Source organism: Nicotiana tomentosiformis, chromosome 6 (genome assembly GCF_000390325.3).
Source record: "Nicotiana tomentosiformis chromosome 6, ASM39032v3, whole genome shotgun sequence".
Classification (NCBI taxonomy): domain Eukaryota; kingdom Viridiplantae; phylum Streptophyta; class Magnoliopsida; order Solanales; family Solanaceae; genus Nicotiana; species Nicotiana tomentosiformis.
This window is the reverse complement of record NC_090817.1, coordinates 135018617-135045845: the sequence shown is the minus strand read 5'-3', so window position 1 is coordinate 135045845 and position 27229 is coordinate 135018617. Positions and strand designations below refer to the sequence as shown.

The 27229-nt window shown below is 38.3% G+C and overlaps 3 protein-coding genes across 3 annotated transcripts; 1 reads left to right on the top strand and 2 right to left on the bottom strand.

The window, feature by feature from the left end:
- Positions 1-5492: 5492 nt before the first annotated feature.
- Positions 5493-7357, bottom strand: LOC104099372 (uncharacterized). The gene is made up of 2 exons (XM_009606341.4): positions 7029-7357; positions 5493-5869 (listed from the first exon to the last, which is right to left on the bottom strand). The coding sequence occupies exons 1-2, from the start codon at positions 7082-7084 to the stop codon at positions 5605-5607; spliced, it is 321 nt and encodes a 106-aa protein (XP_009604636.1). The 5' UTR covers positions 7085-7357; the 3' UTR covers positions 5493-5604.
- A 4186-nt stretch (positions 7358-11543) lies between these two features.
- Positions 11544-14450, bottom strand: LOC104099370 (ACT domain-containing protein DS12, chloroplastic). Its single transcript, XM_009606340.4, has 10 exons — positions 14060-14450; positions 13522-13579; positions 13295-13420; positions 13119-13213; positions 12859-12943; positions 12697-12756; positions 12332-12387; positions 12118-12223; positions 11918-11986; positions 11544-11817 (listed from the first exon to the last, which is right to left on the bottom strand). The coding sequence occupies exons 1-10, from the start codon at positions 14194-14196 to the stop codon at positions 11755-11757; spliced, it is 855 nt and encodes a 284-aa protein (XP_009604635.1). The 5' UTR covers positions 14197-14450; the 3' UTR covers positions 11544-11754.
- A 2810-nt stretch (positions 14451-17260) lies between these two features.
- On the top strand, positions 17261-17650 carry LOC138894811 (uncharacterized). The gene has a single exon (XM_070179541.1). The coding sequence runs from the start codon at positions 17261-17263 to the stop codon at positions 17648-17650; it is 390 nt and encodes a 129-aa protein (XP_070035642.1).
- Positions 17651-27229: the final 9579 nt, after the last annotated feature.

The following is a 27229-nucleotide window of genomic DNA, read 5'->3' as shown; positions in this document are numbered from 1 at the left end:
TTACCTCGATTTGGTCTATCGACGAGTTGAGGAGGTGGACCACATTTTGGTCTCCGGTTGTGATATTTTTGGTGGCTGCAGCTAATTTGGCGAGGTCATCCGCCTCGATATTCTGTGCTCGGAGAATCTGGTCGAGCTGACATTCGTCGATCTCGGTTAGTAGTTTACAGATTTCGGTCTGGTATTTTGTAACCTTTGATCCTTGACTTGGAAAGTCCCTGTGACTTGGTTGACCATGAGTTGAGAATCGCAGCGCAGCCTTAGCTGCTTCGCCCCGCATTTGAGTGCTAGTCTTAGTCCTGCAATTATGGCCTCATATACGGCCTCGCTGTTAGTCATAACTGGGCACGTTATGGAATGGCGAATCACTTCGCCTGTTGGGACTTCGAGTATGACTACCAGCCCGTACCCCGACGCGTTAGATGCACCATCGGTGTATAGGACCCAGATGTCGTGTATTTGGGAAGAAGCATGGACGGATTCCTTTTTGAGTTCGGGAAGTATGTGCACACTGAAGTCGGCGACGAAGTTGGCAAGGACCTGATACTTTATCGAAGTTCGCGGTCGATATGTAATATTGTGCTTGCTTAGTTCTATGGCCCATTTAGCCTATCTGCCCGAAAGTTCGAGTTTGTGTAAAATGTTTCTTAAGGGAAAAGTCGTGACGACCGAGATGGGGTGGCATTGGAAATACGGTCTAAGCTTTCGTGAAGCTACGACTAAGGCTAGAGCCAGCTTTTCAAGATTGAGGTACCTCGTCTCGGCATCGACTAGTGTATTGCTAATATAATAGATTGGAGATTGCGTACCTTTATTTTCTTGGAGATTGTGCTCACAACTACTTCAGACACGGCGAGATAGACGAGGAGGGGTTGTCCTAGTTCCGATTTTGAGAACAACGGTGGCAAGGATAGGTACATCTTTAACTCCTTCAGTGCTTGGACGCGCTTAGGGGTCAATTGGAGGTCGTTCTACTTTTTGAGTATGCCAAAGAACTTGTGGCACATATCGGAGGATCACGAGATGAACCTTGACAGAGCGGTGATCTGCCCAGTCGATTTCTGGACTTGCTTTTTGGTGGTCAAGTGCTCTGGTATACCCTCGATGGCCTTGATTTGGTCGGGATTGACTCGATACCCCGTTGCGACACTAAGAAACCGAAGAATTTCCCAGAGGCCATGTCGAATGCATATTTCTAGGGGTTTAGTTTCATGTCGTATTGCCTGAGTATGCCGAAGGCTTCTCTTAAATAGTCGATGTGATCTTCTTTCTTTTTGGATTAGACCAACATGTCGTCGATGTATACCTCCATCATTTTTTTGAGTTGTTCTTTGAACAACTTCATCACTAGCCTTTGCTAAGTTCCCCCCCCCCCCAATTTTTCAATTCGAAAGGCATGACCCTGTAGAAGTACGTCCCCTGGTGGGTGATGAAGGTGGTCTTTTCCTGGTCTTCTTCCTTCATAAGGATCTGGTTGTAGCTCGAGTAGGCATCTAAGAAACTCAACAACACATGCCCGGATGTTGCATTGTTTAGCTGCTCGATATGACATAGTAGAAACGAATCATTGGGGCAAGCTTTGTTTAGGTCGGTGAAATCTACGTACATCTGCCACTTGCCGTTCTTCTTTTTCACCATGAACACGTTGGCGACCCATTGGGGGTACTTCGACTCTCTGATAGAGCAATGTTCCAATAACTTTTCCACTTCTTCGCGCACTGCGTCATTGATTGTGGAATTGAACTTACGTCAAACCTGCCTTGTCGGGGGGGGGGGGGAGGGTAGAGTGGATCGACGTTCAATTTATGTATGGCGGTCTCCTTTGGGATACCTGGCATATCTGCATGGCTAAAAGTAAACAAGTCTGCATTAGTAATTAAAATTTTACGAAACGTACCCGATTCTTGGAGTTTGCAGCCGATGTAAGAATTCTTGTTGTGGTCGTTGATTTTTAGTTGAACGGGGTCGAGATACTCTATGGTCGATCCTGCGGCCTCGTCCATATCAGGGTATCTGATGACGTCCCTGATGTCGTCGCCTATCGACCTCGACCCTGTTGATTGCTATGCTTGCTTCTCTTTATCTCTCATTTATTGGGTGGCCGTGTAGTCTAGGGTGATGCGGTTGCACTCTTGGGATGTGCGTTGTTCCCGCGTATGCTGAATATGTCCCATGGAGTTGTGAATTTGATGACTTGGTACAAGCTGGAGGGTATGGATCTCACGGAGTGTATCCACGGTCGCCCTATTATGGCGTTGTATGTCGTGTCCTGGTCCATAGTGTGGGATGTGGTCTCTAGTGTGACGCCACCCGCCAGGACGGGGAGCGCGATCTCTGCATTATTGAAGCCTGTTAGTGTGATGCACTGTGGTACTATCTTGTCCTCAAGTTTTATTTGTATGAGTACTGGGGATGGATAATACACACGCTGCTCCCGCCATCTACAATAATTCATCTAACGTCGGTATCTAAAATTCGTAAAGTAATAACAAGAGCGTCATAATGAGGGAATGCCAAACCGTTGGTATCTGACTTATCGAAGATGATACTTTCTTTGAGTTCATCATACTGTTTGTGGGTGATCGACCATTTGAGCTTCTGGGTCGTGGTGAACTTCACGTTGTTGATGGAAGCATCATCTCCACCGTCGATGATCATGTGGATGGTGCAGGTTGGCAAGGGCGGCTTCGGCGGCCCTTGATGTTGTTTGTGTCCCCTGGCAAAGTTGGTCCTTCCCCGATCTCTCAGTAATTCTTTAAGGTGTCCCTATCGCAGCATGTTTACGACCTCCTATCTTAGGGCGATGCAATCTTCGATTTTGTGTTCTCGCTCTTGATGGAACTCGCAGAGGGCGTCTGATTTTCTGGTATTCTGGTCCGGCCTCATCTTTTGTGGCCACTTTACCTTTGGTCCGAGCTTCTCCAAGGCATAGACGATCTCTGTAGGTGACACGCAAAAATTGTGAGCGGATAGTAAATAGGGCATATCTCTCTCATTCCAGTGAGTCCCTATTATTGATCGGGGTGGGCCTTCCTTATGGCGAGATAAGGATACAACGGTAGTTCTGACATATGGGAGGTGTCGTTCCCAGTTTGGCCGTGGGGCCACTAGATCTCTTCTGATATCACTTCTCCGATCTTTTCTAGATTTTGCTTGTACTGAGGTCAATCGATGAGTTAGTCCATTGAGGTTGTCTCCGTCTGCTCGGACTTCGGCACAGTACGCATTATGTGTTTCGTCCCAAGTTATTGTGGGATATTTCATAAGCCGACTTAATAATTTTCTTGTCGCCCTTGAACCATTTCTATTCAGCCCGTTTTGAAAAGCAGCTACGCCATTCCTTCTGATACATTGGGAAAAGTCATTCTTACTTGGTTTAAACGGGCGAGGAAGTTCCTCAGTCCTTCTCCCGAGGACTACTTGATAGCAAAGATGCCATTCACTCTTGCCTAGGCCTTCTTGGCCCCGGCATGGGCCGTCACGAACTTATCGGCCATTTCCTAAAAGGTTTCGATGGAACGTGCCTGCAATTGTGAGTACTAGGTTAATGTACCTCCCGTGAGGGTTTTGCCGAATTTCTTTAGCAGAATGGAGGATACTTGTTCTTTGGCGAGGTCATTTCCTTTCACAGTGGTGACGTAATGGGTCACATGATCCTCGGGTTCGATTGTGCCATCATATATTTTCAGATAAGGCGGCATTTTAAAGGTCTTTGGTATGGCATGTGGGACAGCACTATCACTATACAACTGCTCGACGAACCGACTGGCGTCTCTCTTTGGCAATAATTTTGGAGCGCCCGGTATTTTAGCGACCCTTTCTTGGTGCTCTCTCATTTGATCCCGAAGTGTATTATTCTCGTTTTCCATTTCCTCCATCCTTTTCAGAATGGCTGTGAGAGTGTCGTCGCCTGCATTATTAACAACATTGTGAGTAATACCTGTCGTCATGGGTGGAGGAGGAGGCTGATCATGTTGCTCGTCCACTGGTGGTGCGGCACAGGTACTCGCCTTTACTGCGGCCGCGTCCTGAACGGGTTTATGGAGGACGATGATCAGTGTATCAGTCAGCCAGGCCTCAAGGAGTTTCTTTATCGCTGGCGGTGTCTCCTCTCCCACGGATGTGGAGGCTAGCTTGCCAAGGGAATTTGTGATGCTGCAGTGGGAAAGGGGTGATCCACCTCGCCTGGGGGGGCATTGGGCGTTGTGTCCTCATCCACTGCTTCAGAGCTTTCGTGGATGATGTTCATGAGGTTGGTTGGGAGGTCACTCATTATTCTTGTTCTTTCTTCTCTGTTACCTGCCATGTTAGATCTATGCATACAAAGAGAAGAAGGGTTTTTTTTTTGCGTCAGTAATCAGTGTCGATTGTAGATCTAGAAGAAACTAAAAGACTTAGCTAGAAAATCCCCACAGACGACGCCAAATTGTTTGACCAAAAAATATAATCTCCGGTTAAACTATTAAATTTACTTAGTACGGGGCTAAATCTAACTAAGGATAATAACTCTAGATATTAGCACAAAAACGTATAGTAGATGGGACAGATTTCGTATATGGTTGGTGACAATAAATGTAAAATACTCTTAAAGCAAAAACATTAATGGTGATATAACTAACAATAAATGTTAGTAAATGTCAATAAATGATATTTAAGTAAATAAAGTGAATGATTCACCTAATAATGGATGAGTGGGACGAATATTTTGTCTAATAATGATGAATGACAGATAGATCCAAGATTCGCATGAACAATTTTCGGATCTGATGGAAAGGTCAGGAATAATATATGAACAAGAATATTTGTAAAAATATAATCTTTGTGTCTTTGCTAGAGAGAGAGTCTTCTTCTCAAAAGTGTTCTTATCAGAATGAATATTACATGCCCCTATCATTGTCTTCTCTTTCTATATATATGGGGCTTTTTCCTATGAAACCCTAATAGTACAAATGCAGAGAATATCCACTAGAATATTCCCTTATAGTACCATATCTTGACAAATTAGCCGTTTCAAGTCTTATCATTAATAGTCAATCTCGACCTCGACCCTTGTAGACACTTGACTGCGATCTCTATCGATATCTTGACCACGGCTCATGTCGGCACCTCGGCCATTGACCTCGCTGCTTCTTGGGCGAGCTCGACCGATAACTTTCTTTAATGCCATATTACGCTAAATATTCTGAAGACAGATTTTGGCCTATACCACCACCACGAGCGATCTTGTAGAATTTGGACGTCTTTAATCCCTACTTTGAGATTGATTTGGAAGGAACTTTAGGGATATAGTTGAATCTATTACTTTCAGCTCAAATCATATGCATGCGTTTAATAAATTATATATACATGTAATAAAATCGTACTCATTCTAAACCGACTAACTCTAAATTCTGCATTCGTTTCAACTTTTAATTGCAACTTAGTTCAATAAAATAGCTTCATTATTATATTATCTTACTTTCTTTCTTGAGGCAACACAATGAAGTGGGGTTAAAAAAAAGACATTCTTTATAAAACAAAGCAACTTCAACAATGGGTGGATACAAATTCGAGAATAACATTTTAGACAACCAAAGTTTACATTATCAATAGGATCGGAATTTATTATAGACAATCTTCATGGTTAGAGAACCAATTAATGTCTCCATAAGTACGCTTTCCTGCAGGAGAGGGAACATCTTCTATAACTTTCTCTTGACCCTTTGGGTAAAATATTCCAGTCCGATCATCAGGTACCCACCAATTATCATCGTTATGATTTTTCATGACAGTACCTTTGCTCTTCACTTCCTCCGCATTAAGTTTAACTGTATCACTAATAATGTCTGGGGAAGTGCTTTTTCTGTGATAGGCTTTGCGTAGGATAGGCCTGCATGTATTGAACACAGAAAGAATGGTCTATATATTAATTTTTATACTTAAAGATTGTCATACGTAGTGAACTTCAAAATAATAATTCAGGAACTTGATTAGCTGATTATCTTCATTTTCGTGTTGATAAAGAAAACTGTTGCAGCATTAGTCAAATCAAATATCTCATATGCATTTGAAATGTTTCTTAGTTTTAAGGACGACACGAGTTCAGAATTTTAACCTGATAGGTTCAACCTTTTAATTTTTAGCGGTGATGACGTACTCACCATTATTTTGAAATAATATGAGTTCAGAATCTAATATTTATCCAAATTTTTGGTGAATATAATCTTAGCAACTTAATTGGTTGGCTACCCGAACTTTCACCTTGTTTATGAGGGTTCAATTTCTCACCTTGTAGTTCTCTCCCCCATTTTCCCTTCCCTTACTCCTTACATAATAAAAAATTTAAACAAATCAATATTTATCGAAATTTTATTATGTTTCGCATATATATAACATATATGTTATGTGTCACAAATACTGGGTCAAGTTGAACCCGTACCACTAAGGCTACTTCCGATCTGAATATCGGTGTTACCTCTACAAATAGTAGCTGAATCATTTAAGTATTTCTTTTCTGTTTATGGCAAAAGTGTAATGTTGTGGGTGAAACACTAATTGCTTTAAATTCTAGAGAAGGTGCTACATACTAAACTTTAGCAATCATAGAGTTAGATAATTAAAGATAAGAAGCAAGTCAGAGTGAGTGAGTGATAGGGCCTTTAAATTCTATTGCCATCTTTTTCAATCTGAAAAGAGAGTGAGATGTTTGCATCAAGATTGAGTTTGATGGGTTGGACATAATATTTTTGGTTTCACATTATATCGTGATCAAGTGCACCCGCTGTATCACTTATTTGAAGACTTGCATATGTGATAATGTTATTATGATCATACACTAAAACAGGCCAGGCAGGTGTATCTACATCAACGACCAAATGGAACAATCTCATATATTTCTCTTTCTTTGTCTGAAGTATAACATGCATTTCCAAGAATTGCATTTTGATAATACGGAGAAACTACGTTAATATGTCTATGCCTTAAAAAAGAAAAAGAAAGACAGAAGAATACGATGGAGTAAATTTTACTTCAAATTTTGATAACCTTACTTGAAATACATAGAGTTCATGGACTGTGTTCCTCTACCAGCTGCTGCAGTTGCCATATTGTGATCACTTCTTCCTTGGCTAATTTGCTGTGATTTGAGGTGGTGTTGTGACAGCTAGCCCAAGGCTTTCTATTTTTATAGTAAGTACTCGTAAAATATAGTAAGGGTGGTTGGTTATGGACAATTTAGCTTCCCAAGAAAGAGGGTAAAGGATTGTTTTATAAAATTTGTCAGCTTCTGGATCCTACCATAGAAGAATGAAGGACCATATCATGTCATAACGAGATAATGTTAGTTCCACAGGATATGGAAGCTTACTTCCACTACTAGATAACATTAACTTGAAGGCCATGCAACTATATCCTTTTTCTTTATTTCCCAAGCTAGCGGAACCAATGGCCCCTCCTATTTACTGGATTTCTAATTAAAAATATACATACTTAATAATTTTGTAATATAAATATAAAATCTAAACAGAAACTACTGATTTCGTTTGAATCTGTACATATTATTTTAGTTTGGACTCATTTAGAAGTATTGTATTCATTTTTTTTTTTTGGCGCACATAGTTAATAAAGTAGTAATGTCTAGTCATTGAAATTTAAATTTGCGAAGTTACCATAACTGTGACCTCTTGATTATTGGATATTATTCCCTTGTTGAATGGGACATAATATATACCATCTGTTTATCCTATATACAGTTGCTTAATCGGCTAAAATTAACTTAAGCGGTATGAAGTCCAATTAGGTAGTTTGATTAGTTACGCTTATGCCATGGCCGTAGTGGATTCAAAAAGATACACACTTGAAATTTTAGCTTGTGACCTAAAGCAAATCTTGAATTATTTTGCCATTTTATTAATTTCTTTATGTTAAGAAAATCAAAATAATAACCTCCTGGCCACTTAAACTTGTACCGGATTGTACCGAATTGCTAACCCGGTAAATGAACTTATGAGTTTCCCAGTTTAGCACCTCTACTTTACGTAATAAGGACTAATAAATACCTATGACTGTTGACCATGCATACGTGGAGGAAACATTGCTGACACGGCAAAACTGCGTGCAAATCACATGGCGCATGAATGTAATAGTTTTAATAGAAAACAAAATATTAAAATAAATAAAAATGTATAATAAATAACAAAAGATAAAAAAAAGAATAAAAAGGCATCCCTTTTCCCCATTCTTCCTCCCACCTCCTTCGTTCCCACCCCGTTTCCCCCATTCTTTCGTCTCGTCTCCCATCCCTCTCCCCAGCCTTTCCTCCCCAGTCCCTCTCCATTCTTTTCGATTGAAAATCAATTAGAGTTTTTTTTAATTGAGTATGAGAATCTAGAGAGAAGATAATCCACAATCGAATTTTGGCAGAACAAAATCACATCAATTTCTCTGATCTGGTCATTACTCCGATAGTGATGAAGTTCTGGCGAAAAAGAAGACTCTTCTTCACATTAAGTGTTTGGAGTATTTATATTTTTAGAGTATATTCTTCACATCAGACGGTTTATGGATGAAGCTTTCCGATATGGTCAATGCTCCTCTCTTTTTCTTTTTCTTTTTTAAGAAAAAAATTAGCGGCAGGGGTGAAATGCCATTTCTAATTTGTTTTCTCTATGCAAATGGGCTTGATGGGAAGGAAGTTTCGACGGAGATGGTGATTGAAGTGCTTGAAATCAAATGGAATAAGGTATTTGCGCGAAGATGGTGATTAGAAATTAACATAATGAGTAGGCAAACACAGAGAGGAACTATTCATCGATGGCCAAAGACATTGCCAGTGAATTCTCCAGCCAAATTGAATTTTTTGCTAATTTATGAGTTTTTTGCTGGTCTCAGTTGTAGTGGAGGAGAAGAGAAATAAAAACATTAAGTTAAAAGTTTGATAAACTGAAAATTAGGAATTTAAAAAGTGAAACCTAGAAATTACACATGTCAAATTCTAAAAGGTTAAGCATGTCATTTTTGTCTAGCGATTGGAGAACACGCTCAGACGGATATGTTTTTAGTCCTTATTCTTTAAATTGAGGTGCTAAATTGGGAAAATCCTAAGTTCGTATGGTCCCATTTTGCCTTCTATTAATTACATAGTATAATTTTTCAAATAAAATAATTCAATTGAATCTTTTCCTCAACCTTGCCCAGTCGCAATGGGTCCAAATAGCTAGTCTTTCAAATTATTTGGTAGTTTTGTTAATAAGGCTTTTTGTTACATGCCTACATGGAATTAACACGCTAGAGCTGTCGATGTCAAACATTAGGAGCCATATTAATCTACGGACTAAATATTTCTCTAATAACCTATAGTAAATATTTGGGCTACTCAAGCTAACTCTTTCTGCTCATCAGATGACTAACTAAACCACACATCGAATTGGCCAACACTATACTTTGTCTTTTGGAGACTAAATCGAGACCTAACCTAATAATACACCTTATTTCGTGTAGTCTCCTCTCTCTCTTTTTCTACCTCGATAATGTATTTAGTGTAGTCTCCTTGGACATAGGCACATTTTAGTGTAGTCTCTTTTCGGATCAATTGAATTTCGATTATCAAATGCTTAAAGAAAAAATTACGTGCAATGTAGAAAGTGATAATACTAAGAAGTTAGAGTGTAACCCAAAATAAAATGAACATTTGCCTCCATTATTGACCCCCACCACCCCCCTACGAAAAAAAAAAAGACTTGCCTCCAACATAAATTAATAACATCAACGGACAAGATTGAATGCAACTTTAAGAAAACAGAATTTCAATTTCCAAGTCTAGTCATGAATGTCCAGTCCAAGTTGTAATCCAAAGAACATTGAAACTGATAATAATGTAAAAGAATTTTTAAAGATAAAATTGCTTTCATTAGCGGAAACTAGAATTTTGGCCAAATAGAAGTATTTAAATTTTAGTATATCTCCATTTCCCTATCGTCAACAAACGTGTGGACCCGAAGATCATTGGATAAAAAGAAAAAGGTCCAAAAAACATATGCTTCAGCTCAGGCCGTATTGGATAAAATATGTTATGAGATGTGACCGTCCGAGAAAGGGATACGTGGAGCCCAAGACAGAGATGACTGAAGACCGGAGACAATTGTTTCATTTGTCACCAGGAAGAATAATGCTTATAAAGACGTGATAAATGTTCTTCTTCCGGTAGCATTCAACAGAGAATATTCATAGCATCAAGAGGAGTCATCCGTTACAAGAAATTTGACATTTATATTCACCGTTACATCTTCATAAATGTCCCTCAGAAGGGCACGACCTTAGGACCTTCTTCATAGCTATAAATAGTGAGCTCAGTTGTCATTGTATGCGGGAGAAATTTTCTCGCAAACTTACACTATATTTTATACAAAGTTCAATCCAATCTTATCTTCTAATTTCTCGATTTTTTTGTTGTGCCCGAAAACTTTATCCCCGGAATTATTGCTTCTGCTGTTTCGTTTATATCTTAAGGTTAAGTACTATTGCGTAACTCTTCAATTATTTATTTATTTCAGGATCAAATTAATTCACTTATCTAGAAAACACATATAAATTTAACTGTATCGTTTTACGGGTAATCACCGTCAAATACTTATTATGGGATTGAATCATCAAAAATAGTCTCTTTATATACTGAACCACCGTAATTTTCTATTTTGATTTAAACTTTAAAGTCGCCTTTCATTTAGCCCAAAAACAAATTTGAAAATAATTGAATGATTGGGCGTCTGGATGATATAAGCATTAGCTTCTTCCAAGAACTTTGCATATCCTCTAAATTATTATTATAAAAATAAAGATTAAAGAGTTTTTTGGATATGGCATCCACAACAGCAGAACTGAATATCCATTTTGAGGCTTGGTTGTGCAATAATTCTCTTATCCATCTAACTGCGCTGTTGGTCCTTATCCTCTCCCACCACACATTATCCCCTTCCATTTTTACTACTTCTAAAACAATTCCTCACTGAAAATGATCAAAGATTTTTACTGTAATCTGGAGACATGGTAAAAACCATTTCTCCATTTCCATTTAAGAGCTCACAGGCCTTATCTTCGATTCATCTAGAGTGAAAAAATGACAGCCACTCAAAATTCATTTTTCCGATGTCCCTCTAAACCACCCTCCCAACTCCCCTCCAACACTGGACTAATTTAATTGTGAGTTGCAATGGTTAAAAAATTACACTCGTTCCTCATTGGTTGTGTCTTAAAATTTTGGAAGATTTGCTTTATTAGCTTCCGCATAACGCCTTGTTATTTTCGATCCCAACAGATTGAAGGTCAAGGAGGAACCATGATTGATAGATATTTACACATTTCTTCTCAAGTCCCGTCGCGAGGGCCTATTAGAGGAACATACTCAGAGAGGGCCATATGAATAGTTCATATTCTCTCAATTAAGTTCGGCTGAATTGATAGGCAGGACAATTGTTTCGTCTCTTTCCATCTTCATGTTAATGAAGCTTTTAGCTCAAATTGCAGCGATGATGAGCGATAACTGATAATTTTCTCTTTCCAGTTTCCTCTTCTGGAAACGTATATCATTGACGTATAGATGGTAGCAAATTTACAATGTTACTGCAGTATACATTGAAACTATGATTCCAAATTTCAAGCATATTTTCTCTGTGTACACCTTGGAATGGATCAATGCTAAAAAAACTAGCAAGTTTTGTTCATGATAATTGAAAGTGCTTGGTTAACCCTATTGACAAAGAACTTATTCGGCATTTTGTATTAAAAACTTGCATCCTCTGTTGTTGGTCTCCTCAAGAAATAACGCAGGCTATTTGCAAGAACCTGCAACGGTTTAAGATTGAAATTTGTCAAATAATTGTCTTCAAACTACCAAAGTCTAATAACTCAAGTTGCATATTGGTTCCACCATAGCGCCCGTTACCTGTTGAAGGGGCTTGATCAGAGCTTTGCCCTTGTAGCTGACATGAAATTTTGCCTTAGCTAGCAATCCCTGCACCAAGATAAAGTTTTGACTCATTGCTAAGCTACTGCTGCTGCTACTTATTACTTATTAGTTGGCACAACTACCACCTAAACAGTTTATTAGTAAATGATTTGGAAAAACTGCTGTAGTATTCTCACCTCAGTATCGAATTCTCCAGATTCAACATCAATGTTTATGTCAGTAATGATCTTGACAAGATCAACTATCAATCCAGGTCTGTCTGCTGTCTCTACGCAGAGTAAGCTGCAAAGAGGCATTTTGCTATTCACTTCAACTTGTTCATGTAATGAAGCAGTCAATGAATTTGCCTATGCTGATAAAATACCAATAAAAGGATGTATATAACGTTACCTTCGTTCAGGACCATCGTCATAGACATGTATATGGGTCGCTATGTCCACGTCAATCTGAAAATTTTCACCACAAACAGCTAAGTAAGATTCAAGGTACATGGTTGATATGACAGTTAGGTAAATCAATCCTTGGTTTCTGAATCATCAGATTCGTGCTAGAAAGAAAACTACTACAGTTATTACTAGCGATGCAAAGACGATCAGGAACCTAGCACATTCAGAAAATCAGCCCCCCGCCCCGCAAAAAAAAAATACACTGGCACATGCATGATGTACAAAATAACCAATATAGATGTGCATAATCGTGTTAATGGCATTTGCACATATTCAAGATGTGGAAAGCATAACGAAGCAATTAGTAACCTTCTGATACGGTTGAAAAACACCGAAAGCTTCTCCCATAGCTAACATGGAACTAGATTCCTGCAACAGACAAAAGATAATATGCAGTAAGAAGAAGCAGCTATATATGAATCCCTCAGAAGATACTGGAACTGATGCTCAACAACTTATTGAAGTTTCTACCGGGTGGTATTCCATCATATTATTGATGATCGTCAAACGAATTGCTTCAAGCAGCTCTGGATCATCGACCTTTCTACCCGTAGAACTAGAAACAAGTCCCAATAGTGAAACAATTAGAATTTCATCCAAAGAACTAAAGCCGTTAGACTCGTAACAAAAGATTCATTTGAAGGTGTTTTCAGATATCTGGTGATTGATAGATTGCAACGACTAAGCACGTACAAGAGAAATAGAATAGCGAATCAACAAGATGAACTTACGCTTTTGTAATGGCGAATTTGTTATGCTTCCCAGATGAATCAAGACAGACATTAGCTTTGACAACATTCAGTCCAAGATTTTTTAGTGCATTCATCTGAAATACATTAGGCAAATCAAGACCAGCACTGGCAGCAAAAGCACTTAACACTCGAATCATAAGAGAATGGATTCTTACTGTGTCAAGAAGCGCTCCAAGGCGATCCCCAAATGTAACCTCAACGACCGTTGCATCTGGATCTGAATCCAGATCAATTATGACTTTGGGTGTTGGAACTGCAGCAGTCACTTGTGAACTTCCATCCTGCTTGTCCGGTTTCATGAATATAAAAAACAAATATCTCAATTTCAGAACAAAAAAAATGAAATGGAACAATTATTTCAATCAGTTAGTATGTTAGATACCTCTAGAGATGTAGCTGAGGATGCTTTTGGAATAATTGTACTCCCAGCAAAAGCTAATCTGACGGGACAAAGCAGTTGATTTCAATTGTTGACTATCTAAAATAATGAAGTTGAGGAGATCGGAAGATAAATTCAAATATTAACAAGTTCTGAAAATTGCCCTTTCCTAATTGACCGATTGATCACAAAATTAGCTAGTGTTTGAGGTAAAACCAACTAGAGACTTAACTTCCTTAACATCAATCAAAAAGTAAAGCATTTATCCAGCTCCATTTCATATCTTGTGGTTAGGTTATAGATATTAGTTGCAGCCTCGCAAATGTACTACTATAAAACATACAAATTAGGGAGAAAATAAGATTTCAAAATTACAAATAGTATTCCACGATTAATGCCAAGCACCATGACCAAAGATAAGAAAGACCAATTAGCTAAGACGACAAAAATGCATACCATTTATAGAAATGCAAATTATATCAAAACAATATGCAACCAAATAACCAAATTCAGACGAAAATGTAGAAAGGCAGGAGCTTACCTCTTGGGGTTAATGCACAGTCCCTGTACTGGATTCAAAGCTAATGAGCCACTGAAAAAAACTGGAACTGACATGGGTTGCTTCTCTGTAACTTTTAAACTAGTGCACATCCCACAAGAAAGCATAGCGACAGCCATTTCAGTTCAATAATATCAAGAAAGAACAGAGCTTTTTAAAACAAGAAGATACACTGTACTAAAAAATAGAAACTTTTATCCTTTTTCTTGGAATATTTGTGAAATATATTAGTAGTAGAGAGGAAGGAACGAAAATGAAATCAAGAAAATGAAGCTATGAGGTTGATAGCTGTTCTAGTAATATCCGCCATTCTAATGGGAAACCACCTAAGCAGCTAAGCTATCTTTATAGTATTTATATATTCCTATATCAACAACTTGACAGGTTTGTTCTGTGGTCCTCTTTATGTCTTTGTTTATGAAGCTGTGCCTAACAAATCACTCCACTTTATCTTTGGATTTAATTCATATATGCAGTAACTGGGTAAAAAATACTATCAATCTATCTTAATCTACTGTAACGCATTATTTGTTTCATTTTTAAAGTCATTAATAATCAGTGTTTTAAAAAGCATTTTTGGGACTCGTTCGGGGCTCGCCCTTGGACGGGGCACTTGCAAAACGCCCTGGACTTATGTATGGAGTTTAGTTCTGTGAGACTTACGCCCCAAGCGCCTGACCGTGCGCCTTATACACGCCTAACGCCCAATGCCTGGGGCTCGCCTAATAGTTCTAACGCAAATCACATGTCGAATTTCCTAATTAATATCGTTGACCTTCAAAATTCTTTAACAAATTAATGATAAAAGTTCTATTCATCGATAGAAATATGAAGATTGAGCATAACTCTAATAATGAGATATAATATTGCGAATTTATATCTTCACTTGTTATTGGTCGTGTCTTAGTTCATTTATCCCTCCTTGTTATACACTTTTATTAATTTGATATCTTAAACTAATTTGTATTTATTCATGAAGGAGTAATATTTTAATTAGCGTACTAATAAGATTTTATTAATTATTTACTTTTAGGAAGGTAAAATGTGGAGTTTGATCATTTTTTTAAAGAAATTGTAAGTTTTTAATTATTTGAAAGTTAAAGACGTTATACGTGGTTTGTATGCATTAGTTATACTAAAAGAATCATGCTAGATATTTTTTTTCTATGAGTTTCTTTAGTTTTCTTTTAATTTTTAACTTTAAATTTTTTTTTCTTGTTATTATGTTATTTTATTAATTTATAAATTAAAAGTTTTAAAGATCTATGGGGCTTACGCCCCGCCCCCAGGCTTACGCCTCGCCCCATATCAAGTAAAACGCCCCACCTCAAGCCCCCGCCTTTTAAAACATTGCTTGTAAGTAGCGTATAATAGATTGTTTGGCTAATTTTTTGTGGGGATGAAGCGCGCGCGCGCGCACACACATATATATATTTTACATATTTATAGTTTTCTTCAATTTTTATGTAATTTTACATGTTTATAAATATTTACTATCATTATATTATTTTATAAAATATTAAAAATTAAATACTTATGAGGCTTACGCCTCATGCCTCGGGGGTTACGCCTCATTGAGACATATGTAAAACGCTCAGCCTTACGTCCCACGCCTTTTAAAATACTGTTATTAATCTCATTTATTATGAACATTTACTTGTAATTATCTCTTAACTAACTAGGAACTAGGAATACAATCCAGCTATCAACAATCGAGGCTGCCTACTTTCCAGTAAAAGAGTGTAATAATGGGGCCGCTATTGGCTATGAAACATGGGCCCTTCATATCCTCTTGTATGGCATGTCCCGATTTTATTTTGTTTTTTCATTCTCTTTTTCTTTTGTTTTTACCTTCTTTTGTCTCGCATATTATTGGATATAGACAGGGTAGTGCAAAAATATCTGAGGGAAATTATGGATTTACAAGCCAATTTGACGACAATATATTTAACTAGTAAATTTACTCGCACTTTGCAAAATTGTAAATGATATTTGTTAATTTATGAAACGATTATACACTAATAACGAACTTAAAATACCATATTTTTTCTATGGAAAAGTAAATTGTTATAAACAATATATATTTGAGTCAAATAATATATATATATATATATATATATATATATATATAAAAGAAATTGTTAATTTCCTCATCATATATTTCGATAAGACGCACGAATCTCACTTTTAAAGCTTGGATGGCTAAGATTATGGCCAAGTCTTTACAAAAGTCTTCACTTAGTCCCATTTTATCCAAAAGAAGAGAACTTATTCTTCACTAAGACGCACGAATCTCACTTTTCAAGCTTGGATGGCTAAGATTAAAATCTAGAAAAATCACATTTACCCGGGAATCTATTTAAAGACCCCATTCCACAAAAGGATTAATCGGTCATTTGCAATATGACAAAGAACAAAAATGTAACAAAGGACAAAAAGGGAAGAGAACTTTTAGAGTTCCTGTAAATGTGATGAGATTATTTTCGATGGTTACTAACGTTTATTTTTTTGGGGGGTTGCAACTTATGTTAGAATAGCTGGCCCAACTCATACAGGCCAACTATTTCTGACGAAGAAATGGATCCAGGTCCAGGCCCACATACTTGATCATGAGGTCTTGTAATATTATTGTAGATATAGTCACATTTGTAATAGATAGCCATTCTTTATTGTTTTACGATAAATAGGAAACTAATGGTTATATTGTGGGAGAGAGACAATATACACAATACACAAATATTTTCTTATTTCTGCCTTCTCTCTAGAACACTCGATCTAGAGTTTTCTATCAAAGGAAAACCATAGATTTTGGCTCGTTTATCTCCAATTAACATGGTATCAGAGCGAATCCTGGTGATTACTATTGTAATCTGAGTGTTCATCGGAGGAATTATCAGAAATTCTTCAATTCTGTGGTTCCGACGAGTTCAGAGGATTTTCGGTTTTCTTTCTATTCGATTCAAATTCTTCAGCTAGGTCTTTCATTCAGAGGTCTGGTTCAACGATTTCAGTGGAGATTCTGAGTCATACTCACCGATCAATTTCACAAAAATCGTGTCATGAAGATCAACTCAGAAACTAGGGTTTTCTGTCATCATCAGTCTTCGCATGCGGCGACATCTTTCTAGCCCTATCTCTTTGAGCTTTCTAGTTGATTACTTTAGATATTTACTTGTAGAAACTATGACTTTGAGTAGTGGTGGAACTGAATCTTCTGGTGTTTCCACAACATCAGTCCTCGATCCTTTTTACCCTCTCTATCTCCACCCTTCCGATACCCCGGCAACCATGTTAGTATTTGTCCCCTTCACTAGTACAGAGTTTGGGGATTGGAAGGAAGGAATGTTAATATCTCTGTCCGTAAAGAACAAAATTCAGTTAATTGATGGATCTTTAATTGAACGTACAACTAACTCTCATCTATATCCTTATTGGCAACGATGTAATTATATGATTAAAGCATGGATAATGAATTCACTCTCTAAGGACATAGCTAAAACAATCCTTTACTATAAGACTGCTAGAGAAGCCTGGAATAACGTGGAAAGATATGGTGTTGCCAACATCTCCTAATATTACAGTCTTCAACAATCAATTTCTTCTACATCCCAAGGCTCATTTGACATTGCAACCTATTATACTAAACTCAAGGGGTACTGGGATGAACTACATACAATTTCTCTAGGAAGGCCTTGTACATGTAGTGCAATGCATGAGTTTAGTGAAGCACAGAAACTCATTCAGTTCCTATCAGAGTTAAATAAAACATATTCTACTGTTAAGAGCAACATTTTAATGATGAGCCCTGTTCCAAGTATGGAAAAGGCATACTTTATTTTGATCAGAGATGAGAAGCAAAGGAAAATTAATTCTGGTTCCCAATCTTTTTCTCCTGATTCCACTTCCTTCATAACCAACTCCAATTCTGGTCCCAGTCAATCAAACACCACTAGAAATTTTACTCAAAGGGTAAATTTTGAACCTAGAAGAACTACACTCTCTTGCAAGTATTGCAAAAAGCCTGGTCACACTGTAGACAAGTGTTATAAGTTACATGGCTTTCTACCAGATTTTAAATTCACCAAAGGAAAAAGAGTTGCTGCTTGTGTTCAAGTTGAATCCACAAATCAAACTCCACCCAAGCTTGATTCACCTCAAACTGAAGACATTCCACATGGGTTTTCCAAGGAACAATATACTCATCTTATGTCTCTATTTCATCAGATGCATATGCCTTCTTCAAATTAGCAGTCTACCTCCCAAGACTCTCCAATCTATGCAAATTTTGTAGGTTGGCATGATAATCCTGTTAGTAGGTTATATGGTTATCTTGTATGTCATGCTAAACATAACAAATTCAGTTCTTGGATCCTAGATTCAGGAGCAACCAATCACATGATACCTCATAAACACCTACTTCATAATATACAACCTTTAATCTCTCCTTCTCTTGTCACTCTACCAAATGGTTATAAAGTAAAAGTTACTTCTTTTGGATGCCTTTCTCTATCCTCCAGTATCACTCTAACTAATATACTATTAGTACCTTCCTTTCATTACAACTTAATTTTCATACATCAACTTCTCTCTCAACTTAAATGTTATGCACTCCTTACTAATATTTTCTGTTGGTTACATGGCCCTTATCTGAAGAGGCCATTGGAAATTGGTAAGGTTGAGCATGGATTGTGCATTCTGAGACTGCCATCTCATGATATTGCTGCAGCAGATCATACTCAAGTCAATGCCTGTCCAAAATTTTCTTTTCTTAAGTCTAACTCAACCTCTGTTTTTCCTGCTCATAATTCTGCAATTGATATTTCTAATGTTGTTCCAGTTGCTTGTAATTCTAGTTCTATAAATAAAAATGATGTACTTTGGCATCAAAGAATAGGACATATGCCTTTTGTAAAAATGGTCTCTATTCCTCATTTATCTTGTAAATTTTCTTCTAGAGAATCTTTCACATGTTCTATATGTCCAATGGCTAGACAACAGAAACTCCCATGTTCTGAAAGTTCATCACACTCTAACAGACCTTTTCAACTTGTCCACATTGACCTTTGGGGGCCTTACCATACTGCCACATACAATGGTTTCAGATAATTTCTGACCATAGTATATGACTATAGCAGGGTCACCTGGACACATCTTCTTTCATGTAAAGGCAATGCTTTCTCTATTATCAAAACCTTTATTGGCATGGTGTCTACTCAATTTCATACTTCCATTGAAATCATCAGAACTGATAATGCATTTGAATTGGGATCTACTCATTCCCATGCTACATACCTCACTTCTCTTGGCATTTCTCACCAAACCTCTTGCCCATACACACCTCAACAAAATGCATAGTAGAAAGGAAACATAAACATCTGTTAGAGACTGCTAGGGCCCTTCTACTTCAATCCAAACTACCTACCAAATATTGGGGGGGGGGGGAGGGGTGTAATTACTGCAACATATCTCATCAACAGATTTTCCTCCATTTTTCTTTCTAACAAAACACCCTATGAAGTATTACTTGATCATCCCCCTGCCTATGATCATCTCAGATCATTTGGATGCCTAGAATATGCCACTGTTCCTCATCCTTTTAGTGACAAACTACAATCTAGAGTTATCCCTTATGTGTTTCTAGGGTATGGTTTTGGTAAAAAGGGTTACAAGTTACTGCACTTAGGAAACAAATCTATATTCTATTCTAGGGATGTCACTTTTGCTGAGTATATCTTCCCTTCTACTTCTACACCTTCTGGTTTCTTTTCTTCCTCTACTTCTTCTTTTCCTGATCACTTCACTCCAAATCATGCTCCTACGCCTCCTTCACCTCATCATTCTCCTGTTTCTACTCCTAATCATGCTCTTGTTCCTTCACCAACTATTGAAACTCAAACATTAATCCCTCTTTCTGCTCCTTCCTCTCCCCTTCTCTTAAGGAGATCTTCTAGGACTACAGTCACTCCTACTCATCTTAAGGACTACCTCTGTTATGTTGTACCTCTACCTAACTCTGCCATCTCTTCTCGCACCTCATCTCCTACCCTTTTACTTGAACCCTTTTTATACCATCAGGCTGCCTCTAATCCTGCTTGGCAAGAGGCAATGTTGATAAAATTCTAAGCATTAGAGTCTAATCAAACTTGGGATATTGTTACATTATCACCTGGCAAGAAGTCCATCCCCTGCAAATGGGTGTATAAAATTAAGCAAAAATCAGATGGTAGCATTGAGAGATACAAGACTAGGTTAGTCATAAGGGGGGATACTCAACAGGCTGGTGTTGATTATTTTGAAGCATTCTCACCAGTAGTCAAGTTCACCACTATTAAGTGTCTTCTTGCCTTGGCTGCTAAACATTCTTGGCTTGTCTACCAGCTTGATGTAAACAATGCATTCTTACATGGGGATCTTTTTGAAGAAGTTTACATGAAAGTTCCTCTTGGTCTCACTGTATCTTCTTCTTGTTCTGGCCCTCCCTTGGTGTGCAAACTCAAGAAGTCATTATATGGACTCAAGCAAGCTTTAAGACAATAGTTTGCCAAACTGTCCACTGCCCTCACTTCTATGGGGGTATTCTTCGAGTCTTTAATGACTACTCTTTATTCACTAAAATCACTTCTTCTTTTACTGTTTTTATTGCTGTATATGTGGATAACATATTGTTAGTTGACAATGATGTTTCTGAGTTAGAATCTATCAAATCTTTCTTGGACAATCAGTTCAAGATCAAAGATTTAGGATCAGTTCACTATTTTCTAGGTCTTGAGGTTTCTCACCTTCCTCAAGGTCTACTTCTTAATCAACATAAGTATCTCAAGGAGCTTCTTACTGAATTTCATTGTGCTTCTGTTTCTCCTGTTGTTACACCATTGGACATGTCCATTAAGCTCACTCCATCTTCTGATTATCCTTTGGCTGATCCGTTTTCTTATAGAAGACTCATAAGCAAACTGAATTTTTTGGCCTTACATTAGGTTTGGCATTAGAAGCCCAAAAAAATTGACACTTAATAACTAAGATAATTTTTCTTAAAAATAGCAAAAAAATTTAGAACCCTCTTCTCTCTTCTAATGATTGTCAATTCTTCCTAGAAATTAGGTGTTACTTCCTTTCAAATTAGAGTAAAACAAATTGAATTTCATTACCACGTGCACTAATATAAGAAATTCATATCCAGATATGAATGTTGGAGCTATTTTTATATTATAAATCAAAATCCTATAAAGGTAAAAAAAAAAAAAAAAAAGTGCATGGTAGCACATGTTTTTGAATATGAATACGGAGTTGCTGAGAAAATATTTTTATGCTCAAAAAAATTACACTATAAATTACATAAGATATTCAATATTAAGAATTTGTACATACTTCAAATAAGGAAGGATTTAGTGTACTAACTTAGTTTATTTAAACTCCTAAATATTAGGGAGAAAACTTATAATGATAATTTTATCTAACATAAAATTTATTTTTAAGGGGCAAAAAAGGTGAACGACATTTCGCTAAAGGTTTTCGTGCTTTTAATACAGTAAAGATAAATGACATTATTCATGTGCATGGACTAATCTTCACAAATTTGTAACTCCATTGTATAGAATGTGCCAAAAGTTGTTTACTTGTTTTTTTTTTCCGTAGGAATACGAAATCTTCATTCATTAGATAATGCGATGATATAAAGCTAGAGTCCCATTGGGCTCATTAGTAGATACAACTACAGTGCTGCTATCATTAGGATTACAAGTTACAAAAGGATTTCCAAGTTCAGCCAAGCTATTAAGAACATTAGTAGATACAAGTCTAGAGTTAGTAGAACAGATTTTGTCATAATGGACTAGTTTCAAAAAAGCAACAGGCGGTTGCCCCCAAAGAGATAGGGGGTTGTTGTTTGCTTGCTTGGATCCTTTGGTGACCAAAAAGTGAGCAACCTTGTTTCCTTCTCTGAAGTTATGACGGATCGGCGGATTCTCTAGTTTCATCAGTAGTGACATGCACTCAGTAACCAAGTTAGTATATATGTAATGACCCGACCGGTTATTTTGAGCTCTAGCACGTCGTTCAGTGGTTTGAGGCCTTGATTAGTTTTACTTCAAATATTATGACTTGCACGTATGGTCGGAATTGAATTTCGGGAAGTTCGGAGTTAGTTTGGGAAGAAAATTCTAATTTTGGAGGCTTTAAGTTGAAAGAATTGACTAAGGTTTAATTTTTGAGTAAACGACCTCAGAATCGGGATTGGAAGGTTCCAACAAGTTCGTATGATGATTTTGGACTTGGGCGTATGTCCGGATTGGGTTTTGGATGACCCAGGAGCGTTTCGGCGCCTATTGTGGAATGTTGGCGTTTTGGAAGAATTTCATAAACTTGGGATGAAGTTCATTTCAATATTATTGATGTCCGTTTGGGATTTTGAGTCTGGAAATAGCTTCGTATGTTGATTATGGTATTGGGAGCGCGTCTGGATATAGATTGGGAGGTCCGTAGGTCATTTCAGGATCATTTGGCGAAATTTAGAAATTTGAAGGTTTTTGAAAAGTTTGACCGGAAGTAGACTTTTTGATATCGGGGTCGGATTCTGATTTAAAAAGTTAGAGTAGGTATGTAATGTCGAATGTGACTTGTGTGCAAAATTTGAGGTCAATCGAACATGATTTGATAGGTTTCGGCATCGAATATAGAAGTTTGAAGTTCAAAGTTCATTAAGCTTGAATTGGGGTGTGATTCATGATTTTGACGTGGTTTGAGATGATTTGAGGCCTCGAGCGGGTCCGTGTTATGTTATGGGACTGTTCGTTTGATTGGACGGGGTCCCGGGGGATCTTGGGTGTGTTTCGTGGGTAGTTTCGGACCAAATTGGAATGATTTGTTGCTGTTGTTGCTGCTATCTGGTTTCCTTCTTCGCGAACGCGAAGGGATTCATGCGTTCGCGAAGGAGACTTGTGGTGGCTGCTGGATTTGCCTATCGCGAATGCGATAGGAGAGACACGAATACAATAGGAGAGACGCGAACGCAAAGCTGAGGTTGTGAAAGCCTACGCGAATGCGGGTAGGCGCACGCAAACGCGAACACGAAGAGGAAATGATTTAGGGGCCTGCCAGGCGTTAAGCCTTCGCGAATGCTTCTTGAGGCCCGCGAACGCAAAGGGTAGGGAGTCACCAGGTTCGCGAACGCGGACATTGGGTCGCGAATGCGTAGAGGAAAATGTGGAGGCGGTGTATTTAGCCTTTGCGATCGGGAAGGCATTCCTGCGATCGCGATGAAGGGCGGGCCTGGGCAGATTGGTTTTAATGTGGGGTTTGGCTCATCCCCTCTCATTTTTCACTTGGATGGGCGATTTTTGGAGCTTTTGAAGAGGAGACTTTTATCATCTATGTCAAGGTAAGTGATTCCCACCTATTGCAAATTAAATACTTGGATTATATATAGATTTTAACATGGAAATTCATGGAAAAATTTTGGAAAATTTGGGATTTTGGTAGAAAACCTAAAAATTAGTATTTTTTGGATTTTGATCATGAATTTGGGCATGGAATTGAGAATAAATCTTATATTTGAGTTCGTAATATTATGGGTAATATTTATCTTTTAAAATCCGGGCACGTGGGCCCGAGGGTTGCTTTATCGGCTTTTCGAGCGGAGTTGGGAATTTGTCTAAATTGATTTGTTATGAGTATTAGAGTATATTTTTATTGGTTTACGCATTGTTTGACTAGTTATGGAGTGACAGGCATCGGTTTGAGGTGTTAGAGGGCTTTGGAGCCGGTTATGGAATTTCGGAACGAGGTAAGTCTCCTGTCTAACTTTGTGAGGGGAAAATTACCCCTAGGTGTTGTTTATTGATGTGTTCTACTTGTTGTGGGGGCTATGTACGCGCGAGGTAATGAGAAACCGTACAGAGCTACATTCATGTTATTGTCCGGGTAGGCTTAGGTTCACATCATGCTATAGCTGTACTATTTGAGCAGTCTCTCGCCTATTAAATTCCTTTATTTTACATTACTACTTGAGACTAGACTTGCTATTGTAGAGACTTTACGAGTTCATGATTAGTCACCGAATAATTTTACTCCTCTTACGACATGTTTTCGTGATATATATGTTTCATTGAAAGGTTTTTGTTAAAGAAATTACAACTCACATGTTTATTCGTGAGTGGGGTCACGGATCCGTTAAAGCTCCTTATTCTAATGGGATTGGGCCGTTCGCCTCGGCAGAATTATGTACTTCTTATTCTAATGGGATCGGGTCGTTCACCTCGGCAGGATTTATGTACCACACTCTCATGGGAGCGGGTCATTCGCCTCGACAGTTTAATAGATATATCTATGGTTCGTGTCGTTCGACCCTCGGCAGTGCACAGTTTATTATTTATGTTGGATCGGGTCGTACGCCTCAGCATTTCTATAAAAATATCCTCATGGAATCGTGCGTAATATTTGGCAAGAAGTCAGAGTATCTGTGAGTCTTTCCCTGGTTCGAATTATAACAACCTATCTGGTGAAGTCCAATATACATATATATATGTGCTCCGGTTGAGGAGGAATTACTAATTAAGAGCTTGAGTTTATTGTAAGGGGGATAATTGTACCACAGATTTGCAGTTGTTTATTTTATTTATTTACTTTACCTCATATTTGTTTACCTTTTTACTGTTCCTGATATTATTGGACCACTAGTGAGTGTCGATGTCGATCCCTCGTCACTACTCCTCCGGGGTTAGGCTAGATACTTACTGTGTACACGTGGATTTACGTACTCATGCTACACTTGCTGCACATTTTTGTGCAGGTACTTTTATGCCCGGTGGTCCTTTGGGCACGGAGGCACGGATGATGCGGGAACTTGCCGCGAGCTACATTTCAGGTTAAGATCCGCAATCAACAGAGTCTCCTCCAGGGTTATTTGTATTTTTCCTGTCTAATTTATATTCTGGACAGATGCTGTATTTTATTTTACTTCCTAGTTGATGCTCATGTACTTGTGACAGCGGGTTTTGGGGGGTACTAATGAGTTGTTCAGTATTGTAATTGGGAAAATATTATCATTTACTCTGTAAATTTTATTTTTGATTATTTAATTGAAGGAAAATTTCGATTTCAAAATACAAAAATGAATAATTGACTTAATCAACTATTATTGGTTTGACTGGCAACAGTGTTAGGCGCCATCACGACCATATCTAGAGACAATTGGCAGCATAGGTTGTTAAACGAGTTATTATTTCTATTGAGCCAAAGATGCCAAATAGAAAATGGGGAGAATTCTTCCCATGGGATACCTAAATGGTCCATAGTTATGTTTGTGTCTTTTAATAAGTTAAGATAGTGTTCAGATTTTTTATTTAAAGAAAGAAAGTTTAGGTGTGCATCACTCAACAATTTCATGGCTATAGGTGTAATGACCTGACCGGTCGTTTCGAGAGTTATAGCCCCGTTTTCCCCATTTCTGCTTCTTTTTGTATTATTCAGCTATATTGTGTTATACCAAATTAGTTGGTTCGGGTTCGGAGTGGTTTCAGAGTGAATTAAGACACTTAGTCTCTTTGAGATAAGCTTAAGTTGGAAAAGTCAACCGGATGTTGACTTATGTGTAAACGATCTCGGATTTGGATTTTGATGATTTCATTAGCTCCGTCAGGTGATTTTGGACTTAGGAGCACGTCCGGAATGTGATTTGGAGGTCCGTAGGGGAATTAGGCTTGAATTGGCGAAAGTTCAAAATTTGGAGATTTTGGTCGGCAGTGAAAATTTTGATATCGGGGTCGGAATGGATTTTCGGAAGTTGGAGTACGTTCGTAGTGTCACTTGTGATGTGTGTGTAAAATTTGAAGTCATTCAGACGTGGTTTGGTAGGTTTCGGCGTCGTTTGCGGAATTTGGAAGTTTGGAAGTTCTTAGGCTTGAATCCGAGGGTAATTTGGTATTTTGATATTGTTTTGAGTGGTTCGAAGGTTCGACTAAGTTTGTATGGGGTTATATGACTTGTTGGTATGTTTGGTTGAGGCCCTGAGGGAATCGGGTGTGTTTCGGTTGGTTAACGAATCAAGTTCGAAGTTTGGAGATTTTTTGAAGTTGGCATGTTGCTAGTGTAATCGCACATGCGAGGGTATTGTCGTAGGTGTGGTGGGATTGACGCAGGTACGGAAGTGTTGGATTGGGGAAAAACCGCAGGTGCGAGTAGGTGTGCGCATCTGCAAGCCCGCAAGAGCGGGTACTTGCTCGCAGAAGCGAAAGAGAGGAGGTCTGCAGTGGCCGCAGGTGCGAGGTTTTTTCCACACCTGTGAAGTCATAGAAGTGAATAGGGAGCGCAGGTGCGGAGATTGGGATTTAAGTGAATTTCTACAGATGCGGAGATTTTTGCGCAAAAGTGGCACCACAGGTGCGCATTTTAAGCTGCAGATGCGAAAAGCCTGGGCAGAACCTATAAATAGAAGACTTCGCGAATTTTTTCTCATTTCCACCAATTTCAAGTCGAACCTTGGAGCTTTTGGAGTGATGTTTGAAGGGGTTTCACAGAGGTAAGTTGCTTGAGCTCTAATACTCCTAACTAGGGTGTTTTCCCATTGTTTTCTCATCTAATTAGTGGGATTTAGGAGTGCAAATAGGGGGTTAAGGCTTGGGATTTTGGAGAGGGTAATTTGAGGATTTGAGGGACCAAATGAGGTCAGAGTTTGATAAATTTCGTATGGTTAGACTCGTGATTGGATGGGCTTTCAAGTTTTGTGACTTTTGTCGGATTTCGAGACGTAGACCCGGGGGCCGGGTTTGAACCAATTTCGGGTCTTGGATCTAATTTGGTAGTGTTTCTTGTGGAATTGCTTCCTTTAGCATATATTAATAGTGTTGTACTGGTTGTGACCAAATTCGGAGCATTTGGAGGCCGAATCGAGAGGTAAGGGCATTGCGGAGTAGGAATTTATTCGGATTGAGGTAAGGTAACGGTCTTAAATTTGGTCTTGGGCGTATGAAACCCCGAGAAATTCATATGATGTTGATATTTAGAGGTGACGCACATACTACGTGACGGGAGTGCGAGCGTGCACCGTGAGGGATTGTGACTTGGTCCGTCCCGTGAGACTGTAAAGTCGAATAGCCATTGTTATTACTTGATTTTCCTTGTCTTTGAGCAATTGACTGCCCTTCATGTTAGAAACCA

Coding starts and splice junctions, on each gene's coding strand:
- LOC104099372 (XM_009606341.4), bottom strand. CDS start 7,084: ATGGCAACTGCAGCAGCTGGTAGAGGAACACAGTCCATGAACTCTATG. Junction 5,870..7,028: donor ATGAACTCTATGTATTTCAA/GTAAGGTTATCA, acceptor CAATACATGCAG/GCCTATCCTACGCAAAGCCT.
- LOC104099370 (XM_009606340.4), bottom strand. CDS start 14,196: ATGGCTGTCGCTATGCTTTCTTGTGGGATGTGCACTAGTTTAAAAGTT. Junction 13,580..14,059: donor CTGTGCATTAACCCCAAGAG/GTAAGCTCCTGC, acceptor TTGTCCCGTCAG/ATTAGCTTTTGCTGGGAGTA. Junction 11,987..12,117: donor CTGGAGAATTCGATACTGAG/GTGAGAATACTA, acceptor ATCTTGGTGCAG/GGATTGCTAGCTAAGGCAAA.
- LOC138894811 (XM_070179541.1), top strand. CDS start 17,261: ATGACTTTGAGTAGTGGTGGAACTGAATCTTCTGGTGTTTCCACAACA.